Source organism: Strongylocentrotus purpuratus, unplaced genomic scaffold (genome assembly GCF_000002235.5).
Source record: "Strongylocentrotus purpuratus isolate Spur 01 unplaced genomic scaffold, Spur_5.0 spur5_scaffold_8, whole genome shotgun sequence".
NCBI classification, from domain to species: Eukaryota; Metazoa; Echinodermata; class Echinoidea; order Camarodonta; family Strongylocentrotidae; genus Strongylocentrotus; species Strongylocentrotus purpuratus.
The window spans coordinates 4,432,353-4,458,962 of NW_022145614.1; the positions used below are offsets into that span (position 1 = coordinate 4,432,353).

The following is a 26,610-nucleotide window of genomic DNA, read 5'->3' on the forward strand; positions in this document are numbered from 1 at the left end:
ATGTGCCAAAGATTTTATATTACCGTCATAACTCGAGCAGTGTCATTTTCACACAAGTGATTTTGTTCTCAGATTGGGACATTTCTTTCAAAATGAGACAACCTATATTTAAACATTTCCCTTTTAATGCAACGTTTGTAAATATTCTTTTATGCACCCTAATAAAACTCTCTGATCGCAATTTCTTATGACATTTCCCCCCACCCATCACCCTTCTCTCTCTCTCTCTCTCTCTCTCTCTCTTCCTCTTTGAGCCTTTCTCTCTTTTCCTTTACCTATCTTTACCTAATGCCCAAATGTTTTCTTTTCCTCCCCCACACTCCTGTCTCTGCCTGCTTGGTCCGCTCATCTCAATCAGTGTCCCTCCCTGTTTATTCCATTCTTAATTTATAGTATTAATTTTTAAATATAAAGCCATGTTTAAGCTCTTGCAAGATTTTCTGAATTTTTAAGCGAGTGCTCCCCCTCCCTCACCTCCTTCATTGAGTTCATTCATTTGGGGATACAAACCTGAATAACGAAAATAATGACAACCGGGTGCCTTATATTCCTCAAACCTGCGTGAATTTAACAACGATTCCGATTTGGAAGGCAGATCAAATTTATTGAGGCCCCCAATACTAATGGGATGCCTATTATACTCCTTTCATCGAATACACTGAAACCGAAATTTGAATGACCCTTCAATTGCCATCCAGGGTGCAGCCTCCTTTTGTATGAAAACTAAACGCCATGTAAGCCTAGATAAGTATATCGCTGAGGATTTAACATACTTAATTTCACATGAGACTGGAATGAGAGACTGGGACCGCATGTATAGTGGAGAAAACCAAATGGCATCATTTTCTTTTAGAAGAAAACTCAAATGTGTTAAAAATCATGTCTGTCAGGTTATAATAAACATAGTTACACACAGATCCTCTTACATCACATCATTCATCATAATCACCTCCATTAGCTTATGTTGACGACGTCTCCCCTATAGTATCGCATATATCCCGGTAGCCGGTCCCGAAATAGTCACCCCATTTTATTTGGCCCCTAAAAGTTACTTAGATTGACAAAAATTTACTAGACCCCAACTAGACCCCAAAGTCGATCAGGTCGAGTTCATCTCATCTAGCCTACACACCAAATTGTATCCGTAGGAATTAATACATTTAAAAACACACGAAAACACACAATGACAACATTCTCCGTGGGGATGGGGTGTCAGACGCCCCTTAAAAAATGTGGGTCAATTTTTCACCTCACGCCCCGTATACAAATCAGGATGTAGTGCCAGCGCCTACCTATTTTATTATCACAAGATGGCGCTGCAGAAGAAGTTTGGTGCATTTATGTTTTTTAAAATTTTGCTGGGTTTGATAACTTTTCAGCTCAGTTTAGCAAGCGTTACCGATGATAACTTCAAAGAAGACCTTCTCATCACGCCTCTTGAAAATGGCTTTGTGAATTCGTATTTTAAATTCACAACGGAATGGAACACCGGTCTCCCTTTGGGTAAGCAGAACAAGATCAGTCCCACTCGTCTACTTTTGTGTTGGTATTATTAATTTGAATTGATGCATGCCGTCATTGCGTGTGCTTGTGTCTTTGTGTGTTGGCCCTGGGAGGGTGGGTGAGTAGGGGAGATGTCAGACTGTAGCCTTACAGGCTTGTTCTATAAAATGTGATATTGATATCATCAAGCCATACTTGGCATGCTTTTACCTTTGTCACTGTCGGTTTGTGGAGACTAGAGAGTCAAACGTGAACGCAATCACATTTCAAATATTCCTACACGTAGAAAAGTAGACTAACTTACATCGTAGCAGGGAGTTGGAATGGATGGAGATACCATCCAAGAGGCCCAATACTTACTTTACTTTACTTTACTTTACTTTACTTTACTATAATAAACAATGTTGTAGGTCTAGACCTAAGCCTGTTGATCCAGGATTTTTCCATGGTTCTGCTTTTGTGGAGGGAGGAGATTGTGTACTAACATGAGACTACAGACAACACCTAGACCGGGTCATACAGAAGGCTTGCATTCTTTGACCAGTGACTATCAAGTCTATTCTTAAATGTGTTGACCGACCCAGCTGCCACAACGTTTTCTGTGAGACCGTTCCACAGCTTCACGACTCTATTGCTAGAAAAGTATTTTCAGATATCTAGCCTTGGCCTTGAATATTTCTTTTCCAGTTTTCTAGAGTGATGTCGAGTTCTGTCTTCTGTACTTAGAAGTCATCCATGGCACTGCATGTCTATTTCCCCCCTACCATTATCCCCTTAACTCTTTATGCGCCACTTAAAAAACCCCCCTGTGCCACATTCTTTTAGGGTCACACATTTCGAGGGAATCTTTATTGACTCTGCTGAATCAAGAGGCTATAACTCTTCACTGGATGATCATGATGAAAAATATTGTGCAGCAAAGTTGTAGACCGGAAAACGTGCTTTTCGATGAACCGTCATTTGTTATATTTTGAATTATCATTTTTATAATAATCATAATTATATAATGTTTAATTTTTCTTATTTACGGCAGTTTTTTATCCCTCTAGAATTTCTTATTTAGCAATGATAAGACATCTTCAAATCGAATCTATTAGAAAGGTGGACTTCTTACCTTTCTTTACATACCTTGCTCAAGTATTCTAACAATTCAGAAGGTTAGTATTTAGGTTGTTGAAGAAAAGAAGTTCAATAGGGAGAGACTTGAAAGTACCCCGCTCAGCCACCCTTGACAATGGGCTAATCTGCCCATTGAAATCCCTATTACCCCAGGTTATTGTCAATGTCCGGTTTAGCGGGGCATGAAAAGGGACGTCGTGGGGATGTTTTTCTTTGTTGTGCCATGATAAGTCAATAAGAAATAAGAGAATGTTATTGATTTTGCCCACTGGTATGAGCATGTAAAAATGGTATAGGCATAATATATTATATGTGATATACATGACATAATCAGCATCTTATTGAAATGTCTCATTATGAATGTTCACCGCATCTGTTCTCTCACCTTCTTTACCCCTCAATAAAATTGATTTCAAGTACATTTATCACAGCCATAGATATACAAAGAAAGAATGAATCAATCTTAAAATATAAACTATATTGCATTGTTTTCCATTTACTTTATTGTGAGAGAGCTTATTATCAGAAATGATTGACGAGTGGAGTATGCAATGAATAAAATATGGAGAACGGACGTGAGAGACATTATGAGAGAGAAATAGTGATATGAAATGAAAGGACTTTACTGTGAATAAAGATTATAAGAGAAAGAGATAAAGATGACGGCAAGACAGGATACATATTGATACGAAAATAACAATAATAATGAGATAGAGATGACGGAAAGAAAGAGAGTAAACACTGATAGCATAAGAATGAATAAAGATAATAAGAGAAAGATATAGAGATGACGGCAAGACATAGGGTACATATAGATAGGAAAATGATAATAATAATAAGATAGAGATGACGGAAAGAAAGAGAGTAAACACTGATAGCATAAGAATGAATAAAGATAATAAGAGAAAGATATAGAGATGACGGCAAGACATAGGGTACATATAGATAGGAAAATGATAATAATAAAAAGATAGAGATGACGGAAAGAAAGAGAGTAAACACTGATAGCACAAGAATGAATAAAGATAATAAGAGAAATATATAGAGATGACGGCAAGACATAGGATACATATTGATAGGAAAATAATAATAATAATAAGATAGAGATGACGGCAAGAAAGAGAGTAAACACTGATAGCATAAGAATGAATAAAGATAATAAGAGAAAGATATACAGATGACGGCAAGACATAGGGTACATATAGATAGGAAAATGATAATAATAATAAGATAGAGATGACGGCAAGAAAGAGAGTAAACACTGATAGCATAAGAATGAATAAAGATAATAAGAGAAAGATATAGAGATGACGGCAAGACATAGGGTACATAATTATAGATAGGAAAATGATAATAATAATAAGATAGAGATGACGGAAAGAAAGAGAGTAAACACTGATAGCATAAGAATGAATAAAGATAATAAGAGAAAGATATAGAGATGACGGCAAGACATAGGGTACATATAGATAGGAAAATGATAATAATAATGAGATAGAGATGACGGCAAGAAAGAGAGTATTACACTCATAGCATAATAATGAATAAAGATAATAAGAAAAAGATATACAGATGACGGCAAGACATAGGGTACATATAGATAGGAAAATGATAATAATAATAAGATAGAGATGACGGAAAGAAAGAGAGTAAACACTGATAGCATAAGAATGAATAAAGATAATAAAAGAAAGATATAAAGATGACGGCAAGACAGGATACATCTTTCTTTCATTAGTTTTATTCATTCTTATTCTATCACTGTCTACTCTCTTTCTTGCTGTCATCTCTAGCTCTTTCATTAATTTTTATTCATTCTTATTCTATCAGTCTACTCTCTTTCTTGCTGTCATCTCTATCTCTTTCTTTCATTATTTTTATTCATTCTTATTCTATCACTGTCTACTCTCTTTCTTGCTGTCATCTCTATCTCCTTCTTTCATTTTTTTTTATTCATTCTTATTCTATCAGTCTACTCTCTTTCTTGCTGTCATCTCTAGCTCTTTCATTAATTTTTATTCATTCTTATTCTATCAGTCTACTCTCAGGGAACACTTTTATCACTAGAGTCTTCGTCACTGCTCGATTCGTCGGAATCAGAGTCCATGCTCCATGCTTCCATAGTAACAAGATCTCGAGCCTCCTCTACACTAAACACACGTTGACGTTTTCCAGCAGGTGCCATCGTAACATCAGTAAAAAAAATCCAAAGAAAACCGCTAAATACACGGTAATTTCGAATGTAACACTATGAAGAAAAACAGTTTACCGGAAAGTGTGCGATGTATACAATGTAAACAATAGTAAACGCAACGCGTGGCTACACACTGCGAGCGGTATTATGAATGTCTAATTGACTCGTATACATCTGTGCAAAAATGCGAAGTTGGCACGCCTACGTCCGTGCAAATCGGCGAACAAAGCAAACAAAGAGTTAATCCCCTCTGAGACCGCACAGCTGAGGTAGCACCGTAGCACTAACGTAATATAGTAATTAGTATTATACCAAGTCCTCCCTTTCCACCCACAGCCCAGCCCATCGAGCATGGCGGCTTATGTGTCGCGGGCCCATACTCAGGGTGAAAAGTGGTGATGAATTGGCAACTTCTAACCCTCATCCAACAAATAGGCAAACATATAATACAATTTCATTTAGTTGTTTAGATGTCCTGATAATTCCATCAATATCTAATATTTCATTCCCTCTGATTGCAGGTTTGCAAATAAAATTTTGTCCAGATGCACATTGATTAAAAGGGTTGTGGGCTCTATTTCAAGAATTATCTGACGTGGAACATATACAAATATATTCTTCAGCTGGTAGTCGTGTACTTTAATTTGCATTAAATTAAAACTGGTTACTTTTCTTCATCAGAGAGGCTCCACTACAACCTGTTCCCCAAATCCTTGGGCCAGGTCATTAGGAAGCACCAGGTCCAGGAACTACACCTGTCTCTGACCCAGGGTCTATGGAGGCATGATAAGTGGGGTTATCCACCGGCAGGGGCTCCACCAGGCACCCAGCTCTGGGTCTGGTTCACAGAGGAAACTAGAGAGTAAGTTGGTTGATAGGTCAGGCAAAGCCCAATCAGGAGCACTCTTGTTTGTCTTAAACATGATTCTTCGTTATAATCTATCACCGACATGAACAATTGGAACTGATTGATACACATCTTTAAAACCAAAATCATACATACACACTTTGAATGTGTTTTTCAAACAAGATATATGGCGCCATACAAATGCTGTTCATCATCATCATCACACTTTTACCTATTTTGAAAATTAAATTGAATTCGTGTTTGCTGGGGCATCTTGCTTAATTTGCAACTAAATGCAACTTCAAAAGTTTTGCAAGCAACCTGACTCCCACCATTCAAAATCATCGAAGACTTTAGTCTTCGGGAGAGTTATTTAATTTTAACATTTTAAGAAAGAGACCATTGAAGGAATTGGCAAACATTTCTGGATTCTGATATGAATAGGGAAAATCAAAACTTTTTTTGTGGAGATTTCTGAAGACCTGTTTATTTTACAATCACTTGTTGCATAATTGATACAATTCAGAAAAATTGATTAGATTAAAATGCCCTTTTTCTTTTTCAGTGTTGACCAGGCGTGGGGTGACCTTGTGAATGCTCTCTCTGGGCTCTTTTGTGCATCCTTAAACTTCATTGATGAAACAAATACAGTCAAGCCTGAACTGTCTTTTAGACCACAAGGAATAGCTTCAGGTAAGCCTTGATCACTTGACTTTCTCCTGTACTTGGGGGTTTCCCCCCTGTTCCTGAAGTCGTTGGGCTAATGGAGGTTTTGTAAGGAAAAGTAACATCTGACATCTTTCCCCTTGACATTATCTGCCTATCTGTAGGTGACAGTAATTTTCTTGATGTTTCACTCTTGATGGATAATATAGAGCTGCCAACCGTTACGTTTTTTCCCGGAATTATTCTGTTTTTCCTCCAAATTACGGTAGTACGTTTTTATATATATTCATTCATTCATTACATACAGCATGTCAAACAACTGCCCTAAAATGTTGATTTGATCACGAATTCAATAGAAAACTAAGACTTGAAACATACTTGAAGAGATAAATATTCTCAAAAGGAATGAAATGCTGATAATACCAAAATAACCAAAAAATAAAACCTACTTGTAAATAAACTATAGGTCCTAATAAGGAAAAAAACAGCATTGGAAGTGTGTCAGGTGCGGTTGTAAGTTTTGTTTTAATGAATTCCTTTTTTTTTGTGCTTGAAATTCCTTTTTTTTTTTTGCCATCATGGTTCCTTTTTTTGGTCCCACAAGGTTGGCAGCTCTGATAATAGTTTACTTGCAGACTTGCTGCTGGTAACATCCCTCTCTAAAAGAAGAATGTGTCAGTATAAATAATTGCTACTATGTGTATAAAGCATTGCTATCATTGTATTTTTTAGAGAGCTATGGTATGACTGTCACACAATTTTGTTTGCTCATTTCATTTGATGTCCGTAGAAGCCTATGCTAGAAACACCAGCCTCCTTCGCTATGCCAGCCTTCCTCGTGAGGTCGTTTGCACTGAGAACTTGACCCCCTGGAAGAAACTCCTCCCATGTGACTCAAAGGTAGGTGATGAAAAGATGAAGTATGTAGGAAAGAAGAAACCTCCTCTGCATTTTTCTGATTGTATTCAAAAGTGGAAAAGCATAGAGGAGTAAAGAAAGAGGCAAAAATGTATCAGTGGTCTTGGTGGAATGTACCATAGATATCCTGAAATTCAAAAACATGGTATCAGATTGTGAACTTGACATACAGATTGATAATCTTCTGGTTTCATTTTATTCATTCATTATATTTTTTATTTATTTCCAGGCAAAGTCAAACAAAAGCAAAAATGTACAGATCCAAAGGAAGAAAGAAATCCGCAGGTGCCTGAGGATAGCCAAAACCAAATTAATTCCTTTTCTCCTCACTAATCGATGGTGTACAAACATATACTAACAAACATAAATACAAACAATCTCAATGTATACTAACAATAATAGTGAAGTGACAAAATAATCTATCAAGTAGAAGACAAGCAAGGGAGAACATCGGTGCCTCTCAGAAAAGAACTGGGAGATAGAGGACGTGATATGAAAGAAAAAAAATAAGTTATCAGAATCATTAAGAACATGGGGTTGAAGAGGCAGAAAAGTTCTCTGTGTATGTTTACACACATTTCCCCTATGAAAGCGTAAAGTTTTTGCTGTAATAAGTTATTGATGTTCCTAGAACAATTCCTGTCTCAAACAATCTCCACAACTTTTAACTCTAATTTGTTTCAATCCTAAGGCTGGCCTTGCATCGCTCTTCAAAGCCGACAAGCTGTACAATGCCCACTATCATTCCTTGGCAGTTGACCTACGGCCGGTGTGTCGGTCAGGGGAGACACCCTGTGTGGAGTCTGCAGTAGAGCTGACCCAGTCGCTGACCGTTGTCTTCAGACCCTTGGTACAGAGCCAGCAAGGCCCTCGACAGGATGTGTCCTTGAGGGCCCTATTTGGCAAGGTCTTGAGCGGGCCATGTCCAATGGCATCCAGCAGTAGAGTTATGGTGGATTTATCCAAGAATCATGTAAGTAAATGGAATGATTTAATATCACTAAAGACTTTTTAACCCTAACAAATATCAATTCATTTCAGACCTATACATTGTTGTGATGAAATGTTTCCTTTGGAAAACTGCAGATTTTGTGTAAATTGTGGTCAGTGTATTTCTTTTTTCATGTATAATCACCACAGACAAAAAGCCAAGCAGCAGATTTATTCATGAGATCTTGTTTAAACATATCAGAAATGTAGATGTTTTCTAGGTATGCAAATCAACAACCCAGTTTTCTTTAGAATACCTTCTTTTTACCAAAATCTGTGCCATAGCTCAATATGATTTTTTAGTAACATGTTTTATTGTTTTTATGTGTTATACATTATTGGGAACATGATAAAATGTATAATTCGATGTGAGTTGACACAGAATAGTAATATCATAGATTTATGTATGCTGTAAGCATACTTTATGAGATGATACAATGTTCTTTTTAAAGGGATCCGGTAACTTTGTCTTAGATCCTTTAAAAATATCCTTGATTTAGGTCATGCTGCGATGATAATTACAAACCTTTAGGTCAGTCAGGAACCCCATGACTTTTACAAGCCTGTCTGATTATTAAGATATTTGTGATTGAAAATCGAAATCAAATTTTTTGTTTGCCAGTCTATTGGGGAAAACAAGTATAATAAAACCGGTCTCTCAAAGGTTTTTACTTTTTTGAGGCACTTCTTGATCATTTTGAAGCATTTAGGACCTCAATGTAACACCATATCTCAGACACTGATAACATGAAGTCCGTGCATCTCAGATTCAACATTGTTAAACGATCCCTTTAAATTGTAATGAAATTATTCATTTGAAAATTAATTTATCTATCCTTTGTTGTTGTTTTCAAGTCCTCCAACCCCTTGACCCTAAGTCCTCCTCCCTCTGAAACCATCATCAAATCCACCGGAGAGCGGAGCATCGTTTACGCTGTCTACGATGTCAAGGAATGGTCTGCAAGAAAAGAGACACTCAACGTTGCTCTGAGATGGACGCAAGCTCTCAAATATGGTAATTCACGACAACCCTTCTTGTTGCCTGTATTTTTATTATATAGTAATTATTACTCAAATCTATAATGTGTATCTCTGTATTTTTGTTCCTCTTCCTTATAAGATGGCAGTGGATGCATTTTGTGTATACAGTGTAGTGTTTTTTTATTCATATATAAAATCAAGAGCTCTTTTAAGGATGAACCTTTCAGTACCAGTATAACATCTTTGTTATTGAGTAAACCGTTTCCAGATATCCAAGCTCAACAAGAAAATATATAAGAAATAAATATTTGTGTACATAAAAAATTCAGCTTTATGATTAACATTAGAGGATTCTTTTAAACAGTAAAAGTACATATACATGTATCGTTCTGACCTTCGCTCCAGCCTTTTTGTCAAATATAACGAGTTATGGCTCATATTATGATTTGGTTTTAGGTTAGGTTTAGGGTTGGGACCAGGATTGAAGTTAAGAATTCTGTTGGTCTTAGAAATTGACCATAGAGCAATTGTCCCCAAAGTATGTATTATAGATTCAATAAAAAGTGTTCTTGTATGGCACCTGTATCAGTGAAGCGCGATACCTCTGGTACTCCAGTTTCACATGCATGTTCCCCTGCTTTAGCACAATCACTATTACCCTTCTCTCACATGTAAAACATTAATTCCTGCCAGCTACATATTTATCAAAATGTATTTTTCAATTCTTATTAGGACCTGTTGATTCGCCCCCTCTCCTGGCATACCGATACCTGTCGGGCTATGGACAGGAGAAGGGAGGAGTGAGCTGTCTGCTACGGAATAACCTTGACCAGCCTCTCAAGGTCATATACACCGAGACCATCCCATGGTACATGAGGCTCTACCTACATACTCTACAGATAAGAACTGGAGACAAGACCATTGAACCAGGTATAACAGGGTTGATGTTACCACATTTTAAATTTGACTTGTGTTATTTATATACCTGGGCCCTGTTTCATAAAACTTTTATCAATAACAAGATACAATAATTGTTATAAGCTACTGAAATCTGTGCACTTGATTGGCTAGGATCAGATTTATCGTAACCTGCGGCTCTTGTTCTTGATAACAAGTTTTTATAAAACAGGGCCCAGCATCAGCTATGTCTGGATGATATACAAATAGAATATCCTCTGAAGAGCTAATACTCGGACTATAAATCTTGACACCATTTATTTATCTGTGTAATGATAGTTACATTTATATTGTATATATAATACAGATAATAACTATAGTAACTGGTAGTTATTGCAGGGGAGGGGGAAATTGTTTAAGAGTGTGTGGTTATCAAATTGTCCTGAAGTTAGTGAGAGAGGAGTTAGTTACCCATAACATAGTTTTCTTGATATTCCCCAATGGAATCTGGTCACTTAGCTGTTCTTTATATATTTTGTTTATATAGTATTGGTTTATATTCAGTGGATTTGCCTTCCACCCTTACATGACTGCTAATATATTATTACCACCACCATCTCATCATCTTTGTACGTAGAGCTCTTGTAATGAAGAAATGAATTAACATTTGTCACTTTGCAGATAATGTAGTATACGTACCTGGAAGAGATCGGTCCAACCCCTACATGCTAGAGGTCGTATTGACCCTGCCGGCGACCTCTGACACGACCCTGAGGATAGACTTTGACAAGGCTTTTCTTCGATGGACAGAGTACCCACCAGATGCAAACATTGGATTCTTTATCAAGTAAGAGGACTCTCCTTTTGATGTATCTAAATGTACTTTAAAATAATTAATTTCACTTCAAAATAATAATAATAATGATTATTTTGTAGAGGCTCGACTAGCACATGTGCTATTTTCTGGTCCCATTTATCATCCTTAATTACCGGTATGTGTTTTTATTCTGTAATATGTCTTTACTATTGTAAAGACACAATTTGTTCACATGTTGTTACTGTTGTTGATAAATAAATAAATCAAAAAATTACATATCACACTAAGAACTAAATGTGAAGACAAACTGAAAATTGAAATTAAGATGATGACAAAAATAGTACACATAGAAGATAATTCTCAGAGACAAATTTTGTTCAGCCATTTCTATTTATCACTTGAAATATGTTATTTAATTCCTTTTGTTATTTTCTTATTCTGTTTCTAGTTCTGCCATTGTGAGTGTGATGCTTCCAAGGGCAAGTAATATATCAGGAGCTGGTATCATCGGTACTGCAGTAAGGTTAGTTATGTTGATACAATAGTAAGAAGTAAATGGATAATGAGTATGTAATCTACCTTGCATGTTTATTGAATGCTATAAGACCAGATTAGATGAAAACAACTAGCTGTGACATAGTCAAGTTAAGACATGGTAGGTTTACATGTATATTATCGCTGACCTTTTAGCCCACCTTGTTCTTGCTCTCTCCAATTATTATGAGACTATGAATGGAAAATAACATTAAAGATAAAGGTCAGTTCTGGTCATCCGATTGCATTGTGAAAGAAAAGGTGTGGAATGGATCAGAAAAAGTTGATCATGTAGCATACAAGTATTGGTGTGTACTGAAAGGTTCTGAAGTCATCAAAATCATAATAAATTTGGCCCAGTCTTGGCAAAGTAACAAGCACTGCACACAGAAAGATGTATATGGGACTACACAAATGGTGTCAGGGCTACTAACCTTGATTTCCTAATCTTTCTATGCTCATTACTCAGCCAGTATACATTTTCTACCAAAATTGTTTTGCAAATGACATTTATTTGTAATCTTGAACATTAAGTGTAAGTTTCGTTTGATTCTGTGAGAATTTATTTTCTTTTTTTTACCAGAACTCACCTTTATCTTTAACTGTAGAAACTTGTTCAAAATTCCATAGGGCCGTGCATTAAAAGTGGTTTTAGATGAGAGGTTGCCAAAATTACATATGATTCAAGAAATCTGGAATGCAAAGGCATATTTCTATTTCTTTGCTAATCCATTCTCTAAGCATCCATTCAAATTCTTCTTATGTTTGAATCATATCTGCAAAAATGATTAATCAAGAGAGGCTATTGTTGATGAGATAATTTTTGCACATCTCAAACGACTTGAATTATTGGAATATTTCATATGGAATATCATATTTCATTATTTGAATCAACTGTGAATTTAATATATGTATTCATCTCTTCAAAATAGACCCTATATTAATTGCGCATATTGTAAGTGACAACAATGATGTCATGTCCTCTCTTTTCGTTCCGCAGTGATGTCAATATGGCATCCAGCTTCTTCTTGCGGCTGTACACTGAGCCTCTGCTAATTCAGCTTCCCACGCCTGACTTCAGTATGCCATACAATGTGATCTGCCTTGCTTGTACAGTGGTTGCCATAGGCTTTGGCTCTCTCCACAACCTCACCACCAGGAAGTTTGACTTTGTGGACAAATCCAGCAGCGACGGCGGCAATTTGGTGACGAGGTTGCTGGCAAAGTTCAGGAAAAAGAAGGATGATGGAGGGAAGGAGGGAGGTGGGGATGGGAAGGAGGAGAAGAAGAAAGAGCAAACAGGAGATGAGGGTAGTATACAAAATTCAGGAGATAATGATGTAGATACGTGATGAAGGCTTTGGATTTGATGTTGTAATTTTATAATGTTTCTTTTGTGATTTACATTGGGTTATACATCTGAAATCCCCCCAAATCCTCATGCATTGATTTGAAAAGTAGTAGAGTCTGTGGCATGTCAAGATCAACTCGTATTCTGTTCACTCATGTACCGATACTATTTGACAGCTTAAAATTTTAAAAAGACTGATTTAATCATATTAAGGTCTTTCTTAAACTGATGGAGATAAAAAGAATGATCATTGCCAGCAAATTCCCTGTTTTGAAAAGGTAATTGTTTCTTTTGTTAATTGCATCTCTTTTTTCTGATTCTGTTTTCTTTTTGCATTTTGAAAATTTGCTGGGAGGATAAATGTCAACGTTACCTGGAAATATTCATTTTTAGATGGAAAAAATTGACTTATTTATTGTTTTTATTCAATCTCTTGATATTTTGGATGGAATTTTCATCATATAAAAAATAGCACCTTCATGCTTTTGTATCATGGCTTGATAATCACTTTAATTTGAATTTGTGGATATAAATTGGAAATATAGCAAATCATAATTCCCTCAGATATAATAATGCTATGTTCATAGGTTATACAGAGTATACACGTCTGCTGCTGTAAGTTTGAAGGAATATGGTTATGGTATCTCACTTTGAAAGAATAAGATAAGAATGATAAATTTGAGCCATGTGTTCAAACTTTTATGTTTGTATAAGCACATGTTTTGTGTCTGTATGGTTTTGTAAAAATGGCTGCGGTTCTTTCATTGCTATTCTTATTTTCTTTTTTTAATTTGTATGGGATAATGCATATATTTTCATCACTCATGTTAAGATTGTTTAAGATTACGATTGAGATAAGATTGATTGCTTCTAACATTCCTATACAGTCAAACCTGCTTTAGTGACCACCTGTATAGAAAGACCACCTGCTTATAAAGACCACTTGCTTGTCTTCCTTGGGTGGTCTTTATAGACAGGTTTCACTGTATTATGCATCCTCAGGTAGAATACTAATGGACTTTAATTCTTTACATAGTCAGCAAGATTGAGTAATGAATATATAGACACTAGCTGAAGAGAAATTGTAGTTCAATTGATTGACAGCCTGATATATTTAGTTTAATGATTACCTACTGTTACAAAGGTTATTATGATGCTTAATACTAAGGTACATGTATAAGCATTTTGATAAACAGCTTTCCATTCCCATCTCAAAGCATGTTATGGGATATTGATTGTGACATTGTAATAAAATAATTTCTTTGACATAGTGCTCTTACAAACTGAACTGTTGTTATACAGCGCTTTACATCATTGATAGATTATGAAACGCTAACTGGTAATTCTTCTAAGCGTTATACGAATTATCATTGCCTGAGCTTTACCAGTCATAATAGGGAAATGGTAGCTCCTTAGATTGATATTATCTCCTTAAAATAACATTCTTTATTGTATTTATGAACTTTGTCAAGTCAAGATTACAGAGTAATTGTCAATTTTGTTTTCTGAAATGTCATGTTTTCAATCTTTCCTGCTTTATCTCAAAACACATGTGTCTTGTTGCCATGTGTTGTAACTTTTGTGCAAATGAATGTGACTACATTTGAGCCTTATTATCATGCAATTTTATATCAAATAAAATTTGATGACAACAATCTCCATCTCGTCCTGGTGTGTGCTTGTTATTATTGTAGTCTTGCAGAATGGTAAAACTTGTTGAAAGATTCTGTTTTCATAAAAGAATGTAAATTTACACAAAGTTAGAGTTTCATAGGGTACTGAATCAGTCTGGATAATGGGCATTGCTGCCATACTTTTACAATGGAAATATCTCATTAAATAAAATACATGTAATACAATTTAGCTTTTTTTCATCTAAATAAATTCATGTTTTGGTTTAAAAGTAAAGTTAGCCTAAAGATTTTGATAGGTTGAAGTATCATCTATACAAGGGCTCCTCTCACTCTGACATTATTAGTTGAAAGTGCACTATCTTCATAAATTAGAAAGGGCTTACATAGAATAGCTTACAAAGTTACTTTGTAACGTTTTTAAATGGCAAAAAGCAAGTTCTTAAAAAGCAAATTGTCTAACAATAAATTGATGACTTCAGAGCTATTGGTTTCATTCTTAAATAATGGATGATATTATTGTATCAGAATTATTCAACATTATATTCAACATGCAACATATGATGTTAATGTATTCTCTATTTGCTGCAGACCTGCTGCAAGATTTGATGATTTTTATTTTCGGTACCCACGAACTGGGAGGGGGCGGCACATGCCTGCTCTATCCTATGGTGGATACAAATCAAGCGGTTGGCTCATTCAAACGGCTTGAACAAATTTCTGTATTAACTAAATTAACAGAATCTTTTTCTTCTTCTTCTTCTTCTTCTTCTTCTTCTTCTTCTTCTTCTTCTTCTTCTTCTTCTTCTTCTTCTTCTTCTTCTCTTCTCCTTCTCCTTCTCCTTCTTCTCCTCCTCCTCCTCCTCCTCCTCCTCCTCCTCCTCCTTCTTCTCTTTCTCTTTCTCTCCTCCTTTCTCTAGCTCCTTTTCGTTCTTCTTCATGGTTTGGTATACTAATATAAGACGTGTAGATGTGCAATGGTACATCTTCGTTTGGAAGTAGACCTACCGGGAAGAAAAGAAGAAAAACAATCAGTACACATTGCAGGGGTGGACATCGGGTGACGTCGCCTAGAAGCTCCAGACATTTTACACTCCGCCTGTAGGGACGGAGCTGTACCCCTCCCCCCCTCCCCCCCCCCCCCCCGGTACTCAGATTTGGTTTGATAGGGGATGTGCCGCTGAAGCCTCGAAACCCCTACATTTGTGGGGATTTTTCTCGAAGTAAGGCCCATTTTTCACAATTTGATTTTGGAAATTTTAAAAACAGACCCATTTTTAATGGTACTTTTGTTGAAAATGAGACCCATGTTTAGGGATTTTTTGGTGTGAAAAAGTGAGCCATTAAAGCGGCACACCCCCGTATGTCTTAATATGTGATTACCCCACCCCCCCCCCCCCCCCGGCTCTAGGCTACCTGTACATCAGTTCCTAGATCTTGTGAAATTATTTTAGGTCTACTTTTATTTGCATTTGCACACTTAAAATTTGTTTGCAGTTAGACTTTGGTCAGTTCCTCTGTTTCTGGTCATGAGGGCATGGGATAAAGTCCAAAGAGTTTACATTAGCCCATAGCTGTGGACGTACCGGTCTCATATATTGCCAAGGTAAGTACCTAGAAGGACTACCTTAAACTTTAATTTTCGAACAGAATATCTATGCATGTAAATAATGTTGAGTCGAAAGTTGGAATTTACTATCACTGATCGAGGTTTCAATTCTTAAGTTAACGGCCTCGTTTTTATTCGCCATGAATAAATGTAACTAATAATGAGATTGCCTACAACTAGCTACTACAAACAGTCTGTGGCGTAATGAAGAAAACATTTTGAGGGGGCTGAACAAATAAGAATTTGAATATTGTCTTAAGAACTTCAGGAACACAACAAAAACAAATCGGTCCAATTAGTGATTGTGTATTTTGCAGTATAATAACTTTTGCATTATAGCGACGCATTTGGTAAGATATACAGTGCGGATCAAAACAAAGTTTACCCAACAGGATTGTCAAAACGTATTGTCAAAATTCTCTGGCCCAACCTTGGAACAAGGTGATTTTGACAAAACCTTTTGGTGCTCTTTCACCTGTGGCAAAAATATTATGAATATGGTATCATTGGACAGAAAAAATGTTGCTTTTCATCATGAAAGCAATTCAAAGTTGGGTAACCTTTTTATTGATACGCCCATCTTCTTGTATGGCGTGGCATATCGACCGATATAGAAAATGTTCAACACGTTTTGTAGTTTTTAACTTGGTGATTTAGAGTACCTTGATCAAACAGCCGAATCAAATTGTGATCTTAATATCAACCCTTTATTTCAACGGGGACATGTATCATTAACCTTTAAGGAATCATTTTTTTTAATTTTTCGTAATTTTCGGGGACGAGGAGGGGGTGGGGGACATTTTAAACATTTTCCGGGGAGAATACTGTTTTGTCCCCTTGAATCACCGGCCGTATCACACAGTAAAAACGCTGCTTAAAAAAGTGATGTTCACTTACAGTTTTACACTATCTTAAACAACAGTTGAACAAATTGTAAACAATGTTGCTCGAAACGAAAGTAATTTTGTTAAACATTCGTTGTTTGAAATTTAATGACTGCTATATTTACTATACGAGAGCTTTTAGACAGTGTTGTTTACATATGACGTCATGTGTCTCGTGCCAGTAAAGTGCGCGCTGGCTAAAAGCTTTATTTCACATTGTTATGTTTAGAAACAGGTTCCTTGAAACTAACATGCAGTTGAAATTAACATGCCACTTAGAAATGCAGTGCAGCTGTTCAGGCACAGCTCATTGTTATTCATATTAGATGCATACACACAATGCAAGTATATGCAAGGGTCTTCTGTTGACTACACAGATTGATACATATGTAAAAGCACATGGACATTGAGTCTGGATTAAACTACCAAAGCAACCACACGTGTTTCTGCAGGCTCCATTTTGTTTGTCTCTATACTAACATTTATTTAGCTTAATAGTTTTTACTTTCCAACCCACAACACAACACACATCATGGCCGACCAAGCGCTTCTAAGTGACTGGGGATTCAATGGCTTAATTGAAATTATTTTTCTATTAACCAATTTGAAGTTTTTAACTTATAGCGTAAGTTCACAGTTACAATTTTCAGTATCTGTACGCAAATGTCAGAATATAGGTAGACTTAAAATCGTCGCGTCATGCAGTGCGGCACTGATCGCGCACTCGGTTATAACGTGTGCTAAATTCCTTGCCATAGAGATTGCATGCATCCCTATATATGCAGTTTATACGTGCGTGCATGCGCGCTCATGCAAAATGGGCACTGTTTTGGCGCTAATTCATGAATTGCAGAATTACCCTACCATATTGTTAGTCTTCATATACCTATATAGAGACCCAGAAGTAGTGGTGCACTTATTCAGAGTATCAAACCCAAATTATACCCCATTATACAACCCTTTTGTTGTGAACAACCCCCACTGAACAACAGCTCCTTTTTAAACAACTTTCTTTAAACAACCCAGTTGCTGTAAACAATCCCCACTGAACAACAGCTCCTTTTTAAACAACTTTCTTTAAACAACCCAGTTGGTGTAAACAACCCCCACTGAACAACAGCTCCTTTTTAAACAACTTTCTTTAAACAACCCAGTTGGTGTAAACAACCCCCACTGAACAACAGCTCCTTTTTAAACAACTTTCTTAAAACAACCCAGTTGGTGTAAACAATCCCCACTGAACAACAGCTCCTTTTTAAACAACTTTCTTTAAACAACCCAGTTGGTGTAAACAACCCCCAATGAACAACAGCTCCTTTTTAATCAACCGTCTTTTAACAACACCAGTTGTTTAAATTGTGATTTTAAACAAGTTGTTCAAAATGTTGATCAACTAAGTGTTTAAACTTTAAACAACTCGAGATGCTTAACATTTTAAACAACTCTCAGATCAGGTCACCCGTTAATCAAAAGTTGTTTAAACTTTTAAACAACTTGTTCACAAAAATTTTAACTGTGCATAGGTCGTGTAAAGTCAAATTAGAATCTCTGTTGCTGTAATAGGCCTATGGTTTACAGTTCTATTTTCCGCGGGGAGCGTATATTTTCTTTTTTTCAAATAGATAAACTTCCCAGCCAATCAAATGTGAATCTATTTTCCAGTCTCACCAGCGCCTTTGATAAAGTAACCAGTTAATGGTGCTCTACAAATTTATAGATTTTATACATGAGATCACATGAGATCTTGCCGGCCTGTGAGCATCTCGTTGCAATTGCTTAAGAAAAATAGAAAATGTAAGATTCTTTGTCTTTAATGTTTTTGGGGAAATATTATGCAATCACATTAACTAATGACTATGGTTCTGGAGTCAGATAGGGTTGATAAATCATAATACCATATCAAATGAAATACGATTAGTGTGCCAAAGACAATGAATATTAAATCTTAGATTAATTACATCTTCATTAAGTCAATGCATGAAACGGATGACTGTCGAAAGTTCAACTTAATTGCCTGATAAAGATCGGGATTGACTTATTCAGATTAGAAAACAATAACGTGTTGTGCAAACAACAAATATACGGGTCACATTTTGAACCTCAAAACGCGTGATAAAAAGACAACAGTTACATTGGTTTCGCTTAGGATTTCTATTATAAGCCATTTTGACAAATTATCTGAAACATCAATGGAACTCTTAAAATGTCTTGTTTTTGTTCTTCAGATTGTATTGCTTTGGAGAGGGGGGGGTGGACAACAGTTGAGAGAATGATTATCCATATATTATTTCAGCAATAAAATCACGAAACTGGATCATAATTGAATTATAACGTCTTTGATATCAGAGCAATACAATACAGTCATATAAAACCACTAGTCTACAACATATCTCTTCCACCATTCTATAGACCTGTTTACTGGCATGCACTGGAACACAAATTTCTCTTGACAACAACCACATAATATGTATGCAAATATACCATTAGGCTATTCAAGCAGGTGAATAAAATAGTTGGTTGTTAGGGGTTCTAGTGAAAAACATATTGAAAATGCATCCCACTGAAACGTTTGTTAATTTCAATGCACCTTTCAATGGGATGCCGGTGAAGTTATCCTTGAGAGTTGAGACAGTCTCGTGTAACGATGTTCATGTCATTGCCTCTTGATTAAAAGTCATTCCATCGTCGTCTCCGATCACCAAGCGCCATGTCAGACGAGAAGAACACCCGGCCGCGGATCGATTCCCACTTCAAGGTCGCACTCGACGACGCCGAACGCTGTATCAGAAGACTGGAAGACGTGAAGGACTACGATGATGATGTGAGCCAGGATACCCTAGCTGTCACGGCTAAGACCAAGCTCAGAATGCCTACACTCACTACACCAATCGTTCCATCTATCAGTTTGTCAAGTTCTTATGAACTCCGTGGCAAGGTGGAAGATTATCAGGAATTTTCTAAGGTTAGAGTGGTCGATTCATCTTCTTCTTCTTCTTCTTCTTCTTCTTCTTCCTGTTTCTCTCTCTCTCTCTCTCTCTCTCCCTCCCTCTCTACCCCTTTCCTCTGTTTGACATATACGTTTGCTCTTTGTTCTTATAGAATTTTTTCTTACCGATGGTTCCATCAGAAATTTAAAGCAAAAAATCATATTGGATCTCTGTTTGGGGTGAGATAACTTTATGGCTATGTCTTCTAACTTACCTACTCTTTGCTATTCCTTTCTGAAATGCATAAAACAGAGAGCTGATTTCTCATCTTTCTCCTTCCTTTTTAATTGTGTTATCATGGCATTTCAAAATTCTGTTTGATAAATATTAAAATAGATTTACACAGCTCTGTATTTCCTCTCATTGTTAATGTTTTTCCTTAAATTCGTTTTTGCTCAGAAATGAGGCAAGATATTTTTAATAATTTGTCAATCTAAATTATCAGAATGGGTATATCTACGGTCGCTATGGCAACCATTCATGTGACAATGCCTCCCATGCTATCAACATCCTTGAAGGAGGGATAGGAGCCCTGGTGTTCTCTACCGGTATGTCCGCTATCACCACCACTGTTCTGGCACTCATCAAGACTGGAGATCACGTGGTATGAACCTTACCTCGTTTACACAGGGGCGTGTCCCCCCCCCCTTTCATAATGACACCTCAATCAGGAAAAATGAGCCAGGAATAACATAGGTCTGTTTGTTTAAAGTAATGCTTGCATTTTCATAATTTGATTAAACGAATTCGTTTTCACTGGCTGCCTGCCGTAGCAACAAACAGAGTTGACAAAAGACTTAATAACTCCGTTTCGTTGATGATCAGCTATGCATCAAGTCTTTCGTCTTCTTTGTACATGGCTGATCGTCAACGAAACGAAGTTTGTCTTTTGTTAACTCTGTTTGTTACTACGGCAGCAGCCAGTGAAAACGAATTTGTTTAATCAAATTATGGAAATGCAAGCATTACTTAAAACAAACAGAACTTTGTTATTCCTGGCTCAATTTTCCTGATTAAGGTGTCATATGAAAGGGCAAAAAATGAACTTTCTAGAAATGTGATTTTCTCTTTGAAATTCAGATGCCGCCCGCCAAATGACTTTTTGGTTTCTTCTCTTCAAATTATGTTTAATCACTCATGCGTGAAATATGCATCATATGAGTTGCATCGAATGAAAGAGGAGGATCTAAACTTACAAAATATGTGTCATTTATTAATTATAATTGTGAGTCAGTTATGATAAAAACATCGATAATTCTCGGTTTCGTTTTTTCTGGGACGCACTATACAGGGCGTATCATAATAAAGGATATTGAAGTTTAATGACGATTTATATGATCACTACTGATTTCATAATCAAGCATTTTATGTCTGTTGTAAAGGACAGAATGTCCTCTTTTTAATGACACCCCGATCATACTACTACTGTCACAGTTGACTGAATAACAAAGCATTGCTGTCCACCATGTGAAAGGTGCACTGTGACAAGTTAGCATTCACAGATAAATTCTAAAGATTAGTGCTTGTGTCAGCCCCGACATATCGAAATGATGAACAATGAGTGGATTATGTGTCTAAGAAGGAAATGTTATCAAACTTGGCACATTGCACCTTTCACATGGTGGACAGCAATGCTTTGTTATTCAGTCAACTGTGACAGTAGTAGTATGATCGGGGTGTCATTAAAAAGAGGACATTCTGTCCTTTACAACAGACATAAAATGCTTGATTATGAAATCAGTAGTGATCATATAAATCGTCATTAAACTTCAATATCCTTTATTATGATACGCCCTGTATATCTAATTCAGACAGAACTACATGTACTTTACAGAAACAAAAAAATGTCATATATAATTTAAGGCCATTCATATTTCGTTTTGCGTTTTCAGATAGCACCCGACCCAGTTTTTGGAGGAACCTACAAGTTCTTTAATTCAATGCTAATGGATTTTGGCGTGGAGACAACATTTGTTCCAGCTGGAGATATCGAAGCTTACAGGAAAGCAATTAAACCAAATACAAAGGTTATTATAACTAAGTTTTTTTTTCAGTTTAGTTTCTAATCATTAAAATTGCATTTATAGTGTCTTCATTCGGTATTTCATAATGTTTCACTTTCACAAAAACAAAGTTGTCATTTTACTGGTAGTGTGCAGGGAAAATGTATTCCTTTATAGGGATGTAAAATGAACAAACTCAATACTCTTTTAAAATAGTAATTCGTACGCATTAAATGAAAAGTGATTAAAAAATTCAAAAATAATGTGGATTGTTTCCACTCTCTGCAACGCAAAGAATACGTTATCTAGAACAGACAAATACGTGCATTTTTGAAACTGCCATATACCTTAAAATTTATAAATATTTCACCCTCTATTATTTTAGTTAAATTTTCATCTTCAAAGGTTATCAACTGCAATACTTATTATTTAGATCGAATTTTTGTAGGATGGACTATCAATAACAAAAACTGAAAAAGACACATTGATTCATTCCCCCCCCCCCCTTTGTTTAATGCTTTGAAGATCTTCTATGGTGAGACACCTACTAACCCCACCCTAACCCTCTTGGACCTTAAAGCCTTTGCGGATGTTGCTAAGTCTGTACCTGGAGCCATCAGCATGTGTGACTCTACATTCGCCACACCCTATCTTCAAGACACGCTTGGCCTTGGTGTGGATATCTCCTTCCAAAGTTGGTAATGGACACATTTTTATCTTCTCCATTGTGAATACACAAATATACAACTTAGTTGCGGACAGATCCCCTTTCTTTTTTAAGATTCCAATAGGGGTTTAACATTAGTTGACATCCCCTTCCCCAGAAAAAAGGGTCCTCATGCACTCTTAACAAAAAACCTGTCAACAAAGTTTTTTTTTCCATTGACTTTGGGTTGTCGACCAAGCGTATTGTCACACCCCCCCCCCCATCTCCTCCTCTGATATTATGTTGATCCTGGATGAGAGAAAAAGCAACAACAAGCCAGCATTATGATTTTTCTATTAGCTCGTATAAAGATATGCCTATTCCTGACATACGTTAATTAATTTTCTTCAAGAAAAGCCCATACAAGCCACTTAAAGTTCTAAAAATCGATATAATGTTCTGAATTTCCCTTTCACAAAAAGACAAATAGATAAATATTATAATTATCAATAAAGATATTACAAAGCATGTGTTACCCCAATGTAAAGTTAATAACTTTCTTTGTTAATAGTTCAAAGTATCTTGGAGGACATGGGGACCTACTTGGAGGTTCGATGTGCACCAAGGATCCAGAGCTGTATCTGTTTTTGACAGAATACCAGAGGCAAATCGGCAACACAATGGTGAATAAAATAGTGTAGCTATATTTTAACTTCTAATGATAATACGGAACAACTACTCGGCATTTAAACTATATTTATTCTTTTGTTGAATCGATTGTAAGCCTATAACAAATTTTAATTGAAGCAATTTTATTGCAGTCTTGCAATAAATGTTTTGTTTTAAAATTGTCTGTGAATGACATGAGAATCATTTTAAAATTCCGCATTCCACTCCTTCAATCTAACATTCATATCAACACCTTAATGGGTGTATGACAAAACTATGACTTCATTATATATAATTTATGTCTGTTATCAGTTCCGAACTTTTATTCTATATGGTAGTACCAATAATCTCTCTATTTATTTTAATTACTCTCTGACTTGTTTAAAGGCTTATCAACTGGCAACCTAGCTGTCGGTATATCATTGTATATTCTGCAGAACTCTTTTTCCATTAGTGTAGTAGTAAATACATACATCTATATTGCTTGATTGACAGGGTCCCTTCACAGCATCCATTCTGCTCCGTGGAATCCGTACTCTACCATTGAGGATGGAGAAACACAGCAGTAACGCTCTCAAGATAGCGCAGTATCTAGAAACTCATCCTAAGGTTGGTAAAACTAGCAAAGATACACATTATCATGATAAAAAATAAGACGGTGATTTAATTTGTGAATATTATGATAAGAGATGATATGGTTATCAAACATCAACTATCAATAATTGTTGTAATCGAAATTGTTATTTACGACATTGTAAGCAAATCAAATGGAGATTAGTTGAAATAATGATATTCCTCTGACAATCTCCTATCACTACTTACTGACTGTAAAATCCCACATTTCTGAGGAAAAAATGTGAAACGGGAATGTCACCATTCCGAGTAAATTTTGACAGTCAACGATGCATCCGACTGAAAATATTTTCCAGTATCTATCTCTTTTGTTTACTGTACTTCATTTTCTTTATTTTTATCAAATTACATTGTGTTTTATCGTCTGATAAAAAGATAGATTAATACATTTTTGTATAAGCTTCTCTTTCTCATTTCCAGGTTGCTCGTGTTAAATATCCTGGTCTTAAATCGCATCCCCAGTATGATGTAGCAGCATCGCAGATGAAGAAAGGATTCGGGGGTATGGTGATCTTTGAGATGAAAGGAGGCTTAGAAGCAGGAAGGATTGTCATGGAGGTATACTGAATCACGAATAGTTCCGACACAGACGTATTCTTCTGCATTTAAGTTATATATAAAGACACATCGACTTACGCTGCTATGGTGGACAGATTTTTGCAAACTAAGTTATTCAAGATTTTGGCCTAGCACTACTGCAAAAAATTATTATTAGACATGCGCCTTAAGTTACACTGAGGACCTCCAGTTTAGGCCCCTATTAGAAGGAAAGCCTAATTAATGCTTCTTCCAGTGATCTTTCAATAAAATTGTGCAGTGTTTAGGCCTATTGCGTGGTTACATTCGTCTTGAACAATGTTTGTCTGTATAAAAATGATGAATGCCAGTACAAGCGATCTGCTCACAAATTAATTAGATTTTTCATGATAAAAACCCAATCAATTAACTCGATCTAAACTTTGATCACATACAGTGATTAAAAGCTTTTATAACAGTTTACACAAAAAACATTCAAAATTATAAAAGAAAAAAATATTAATACAATTTTTAGGGAAATAATTTTGACTAAGGTATCTATCTGAGAATCCAAGGATAAACTAGATAAGAATTCGTCACTGAAGACAAATAAGGTGGTCTGGACGTTTTTTAAAAGGATCAAATATGGAGAGATGAAAAAATTAATTAGATTTATATCAAACTGGCTACCGGTTATTGTTACATAATAGAATATCAAGCTGATCTTAATGGCTACATCCCTTGGAGGTACTGAAAGCTTGATGGAGCATCCTGCATCCATGACACATGGCCCATCGGTGATGACCAAAGAGGAGAGAGAGGCTGGCGGTATCTCAGATGGAATGATTCGATTCAGGTGAGAATATAGAAAAGCAAATAGAACATTGTAATGTTTGAAACAAGAGATGGCGCAAGACACCAATTTTGATACAAAAATTAACGCAATGCAATTTTGCATTGAGTATTATAATGTTTTAAACAAAAGACATAGCGCTAGACCACATATTTCATTGTTAATCTATACTTTAACTAGCTGTGACTTATTTAGTACAAGAATTAACGATATGCATTCAAGAAACAGGTTGACTTTACTGTTACATTTTAAACAAGAGACTACTGTCTGTTCTTACAAAGCTATATCAATGAATATTATTATTACGACAATAATTCCTACTGCCAGCGATGCACTTCATTAACAAACGGGGTGATAATTCACAGATAATTTGAATATGGCAATTATCTTGTTCAAATGCTGGTTGTTTATTTGCTTTCATATTATTCCCTTTCATTTCACAGCGTTGGTGTGGAAGACCCTGCTGACCTCATAAGAGATTTAGAACAAGCACTAGCAAAGGCATAGGGATCCCCGAATCGGTAACCGTTTGTAGAAGTTTTTTTTTAGGGGAGTCACTGAAGGAGCTATTGGAAATTTTCGCCCGAGTAATTTCGAATTTTCGACTTTTGTCGGCAAGTCACAAAGAACATTGCTTTGTTTATGGCCTCGCTGTTTGGCTTTAATGTTTGTTTGGAAATACGTTTAACTTCTGTTGGAAAAAAATGAAGATCTGATGACAAGAATTGTTTACCCTTGTCTGCAAATGTAAAAAATCTATTTCCTTTGATTTGGTTCAGTTTTGGTATTTTTTGCCTTTTGGAAAATTGTTGGCTAGACTGTAATTAAAGTTGGGTCGACCCTGGTTTTCAATTCAAGACAATAATAGCAAATAATGAAACCTGGACATTAGATAGGCCTAGATGAATTTTTAAATATACATTTTCATGTGTATGATATATTTATGTCTAAAATGTCCTTATTTGAACAGTCACATACTACTGTTTCAGACTTGGATACCCCTTATTTTCTAAAGCATTATTATGAAGAGTTTGATTCCAAGAGGGATTAAATCCACTTTTAGCGTTTTTGAGCAAATTAAAGATTTTTATTTACCACTTTCTCTTGTCAGTTATCACTTATATATAAATAGGAATATTGCCTTACATATTTATTATTATCTTTAAAAAAACATTTATCAAGCAATAAATCCCTTTTTTCGTAAATTTTCCTAACTTTAATTTCTGAAATCTAAGTTTATCTAGTTTATTTGTGAATGAAGGTTCTGACGACTTTCGCTGTTTGCACGTTTAAGCCACTTTAAGGATTTAAATTCAATGCAAAACACATTAATGCTGCTATCATAGAAAAGCATATTTTTCA

The 26,610-nt window shown here is 35.9% G+C and overlaps 2 protein-coding genes across 3 annotated transcripts; both read left to right on the top strand.

The window, feature by feature from the left end:
- Positions 1 to 1,305: 1,305 nt before the first annotated feature.
- LOC578115 (GPI transamidase component PIG-T) lies at positions 1,306 to 14,476 on the top strand. Its single transcript, XM_030975726.1, has 10 exons — positions 1,306 to 1,503; positions 5,498 to 5,678; positions 6,229 to 6,356; positions 7,120 to 7,229; positions 7,939 to 8,220; positions 9,093 to 9,252; positions 9,951 to 10,148; positions 10,797 to 10,962; positions 11,381 to 11,455; positions 12,467 to 14,476. The coding sequence occupies exons 1-10, from the start codon at positions 1,311 to 1,313 to the stop codon at positions 12,816 to 12,818; spliced, it is 1,845 nt and encodes a 614-aa protein (XP_030831586.1). The 5' UTR covers positions 1,306 to 1,310; the 3' UTR covers positions 12,819 to 14,476.
- A 1,444-nt stretch (positions 14,477 to 15,920) lies between these two features.
- Positions 15,921 to 26,468, top strand: LOC587761 (L-methionine gamma-lyase). Of its 2 annotated transcripts, XM_787472.5 has the most exons (10): positions 15,921 to 16,054; positions 19,616 to 19,903; positions 20,374 to 20,532; positions 21,821 to 21,955; positions 22,457 to 22,629; positions 23,149 to 23,260; positions 23,742 to 23,855; positions 24,300 to 24,437; positions 25,106 to 25,251; positions 25,692 to 26,468. In XM_787472.5, the coding sequence occupies exons 2-10, from the start codon at positions 19,649 to 19,651 to the stop codon at positions 25,753 to 25,755; spliced, it is 1,296 nt and encodes a 431-aa protein (XP_792565.4). In that variant the 5' UTR covers positions 15,921 to 16,054; positions 19,616 to 19,648; the 3' UTR covers positions 25,756 to 26,468. The 2 variants fall into 2 exon arrangements, with proteins under 2 accessions (XP_792565.4, XP_011682587.2); XM_011684285.2 differs by lacking the exon at positions 15,921 to 16,054 and having other exon boundaries at positions 19,535 to 19,903.
- The last annotated feature ends 142 nt before the right edge of the window (positions 26,469 to 26,610 follow it).

Coding starts and splice junctions, on each gene's coding strand:
- LOC578115 (XM_030975726.1), top strand. CDS start 1,311: ATGGCGCTGCAGAAGAAGTTTGGTGCATTTATGTTTTTTAAAATTTTG. Junction 7,230..7,938: donor TCCTCCCATGTGACTCAAAG/GTAGGTGATGAA, acceptor TTCAATCCTAAG/GCTGGCCTTGCATCGCTCTT. Junction 11,456..12,466: donor ATCATCGGTACTGCAGTAAG/GTTAGTTATGTT, acceptor TTCGTTCCGCAG/TGATGTCAATATGGCATCCA.
- LOC587761 (XM_787472.5), top strand. CDS start 19,649: ATGTCAGACGAGAAGAACACCCGGCCGCGGATCGATTCCCACTTCAAG. Junction 22,630..23,148: donor GATATCTCCTTCCAAAGTTG/GTAATGGACACA, acceptor CTTTGTTAATAG/TTCAAAGTATCTTGGAGGAC. Junction 25,252..25,691: donor GATGGAATGATTCGATTCAG/GTGAGAATATAG, acceptor TTCATTTCACAG/CGTTGGTGTGGAAGACCCTG.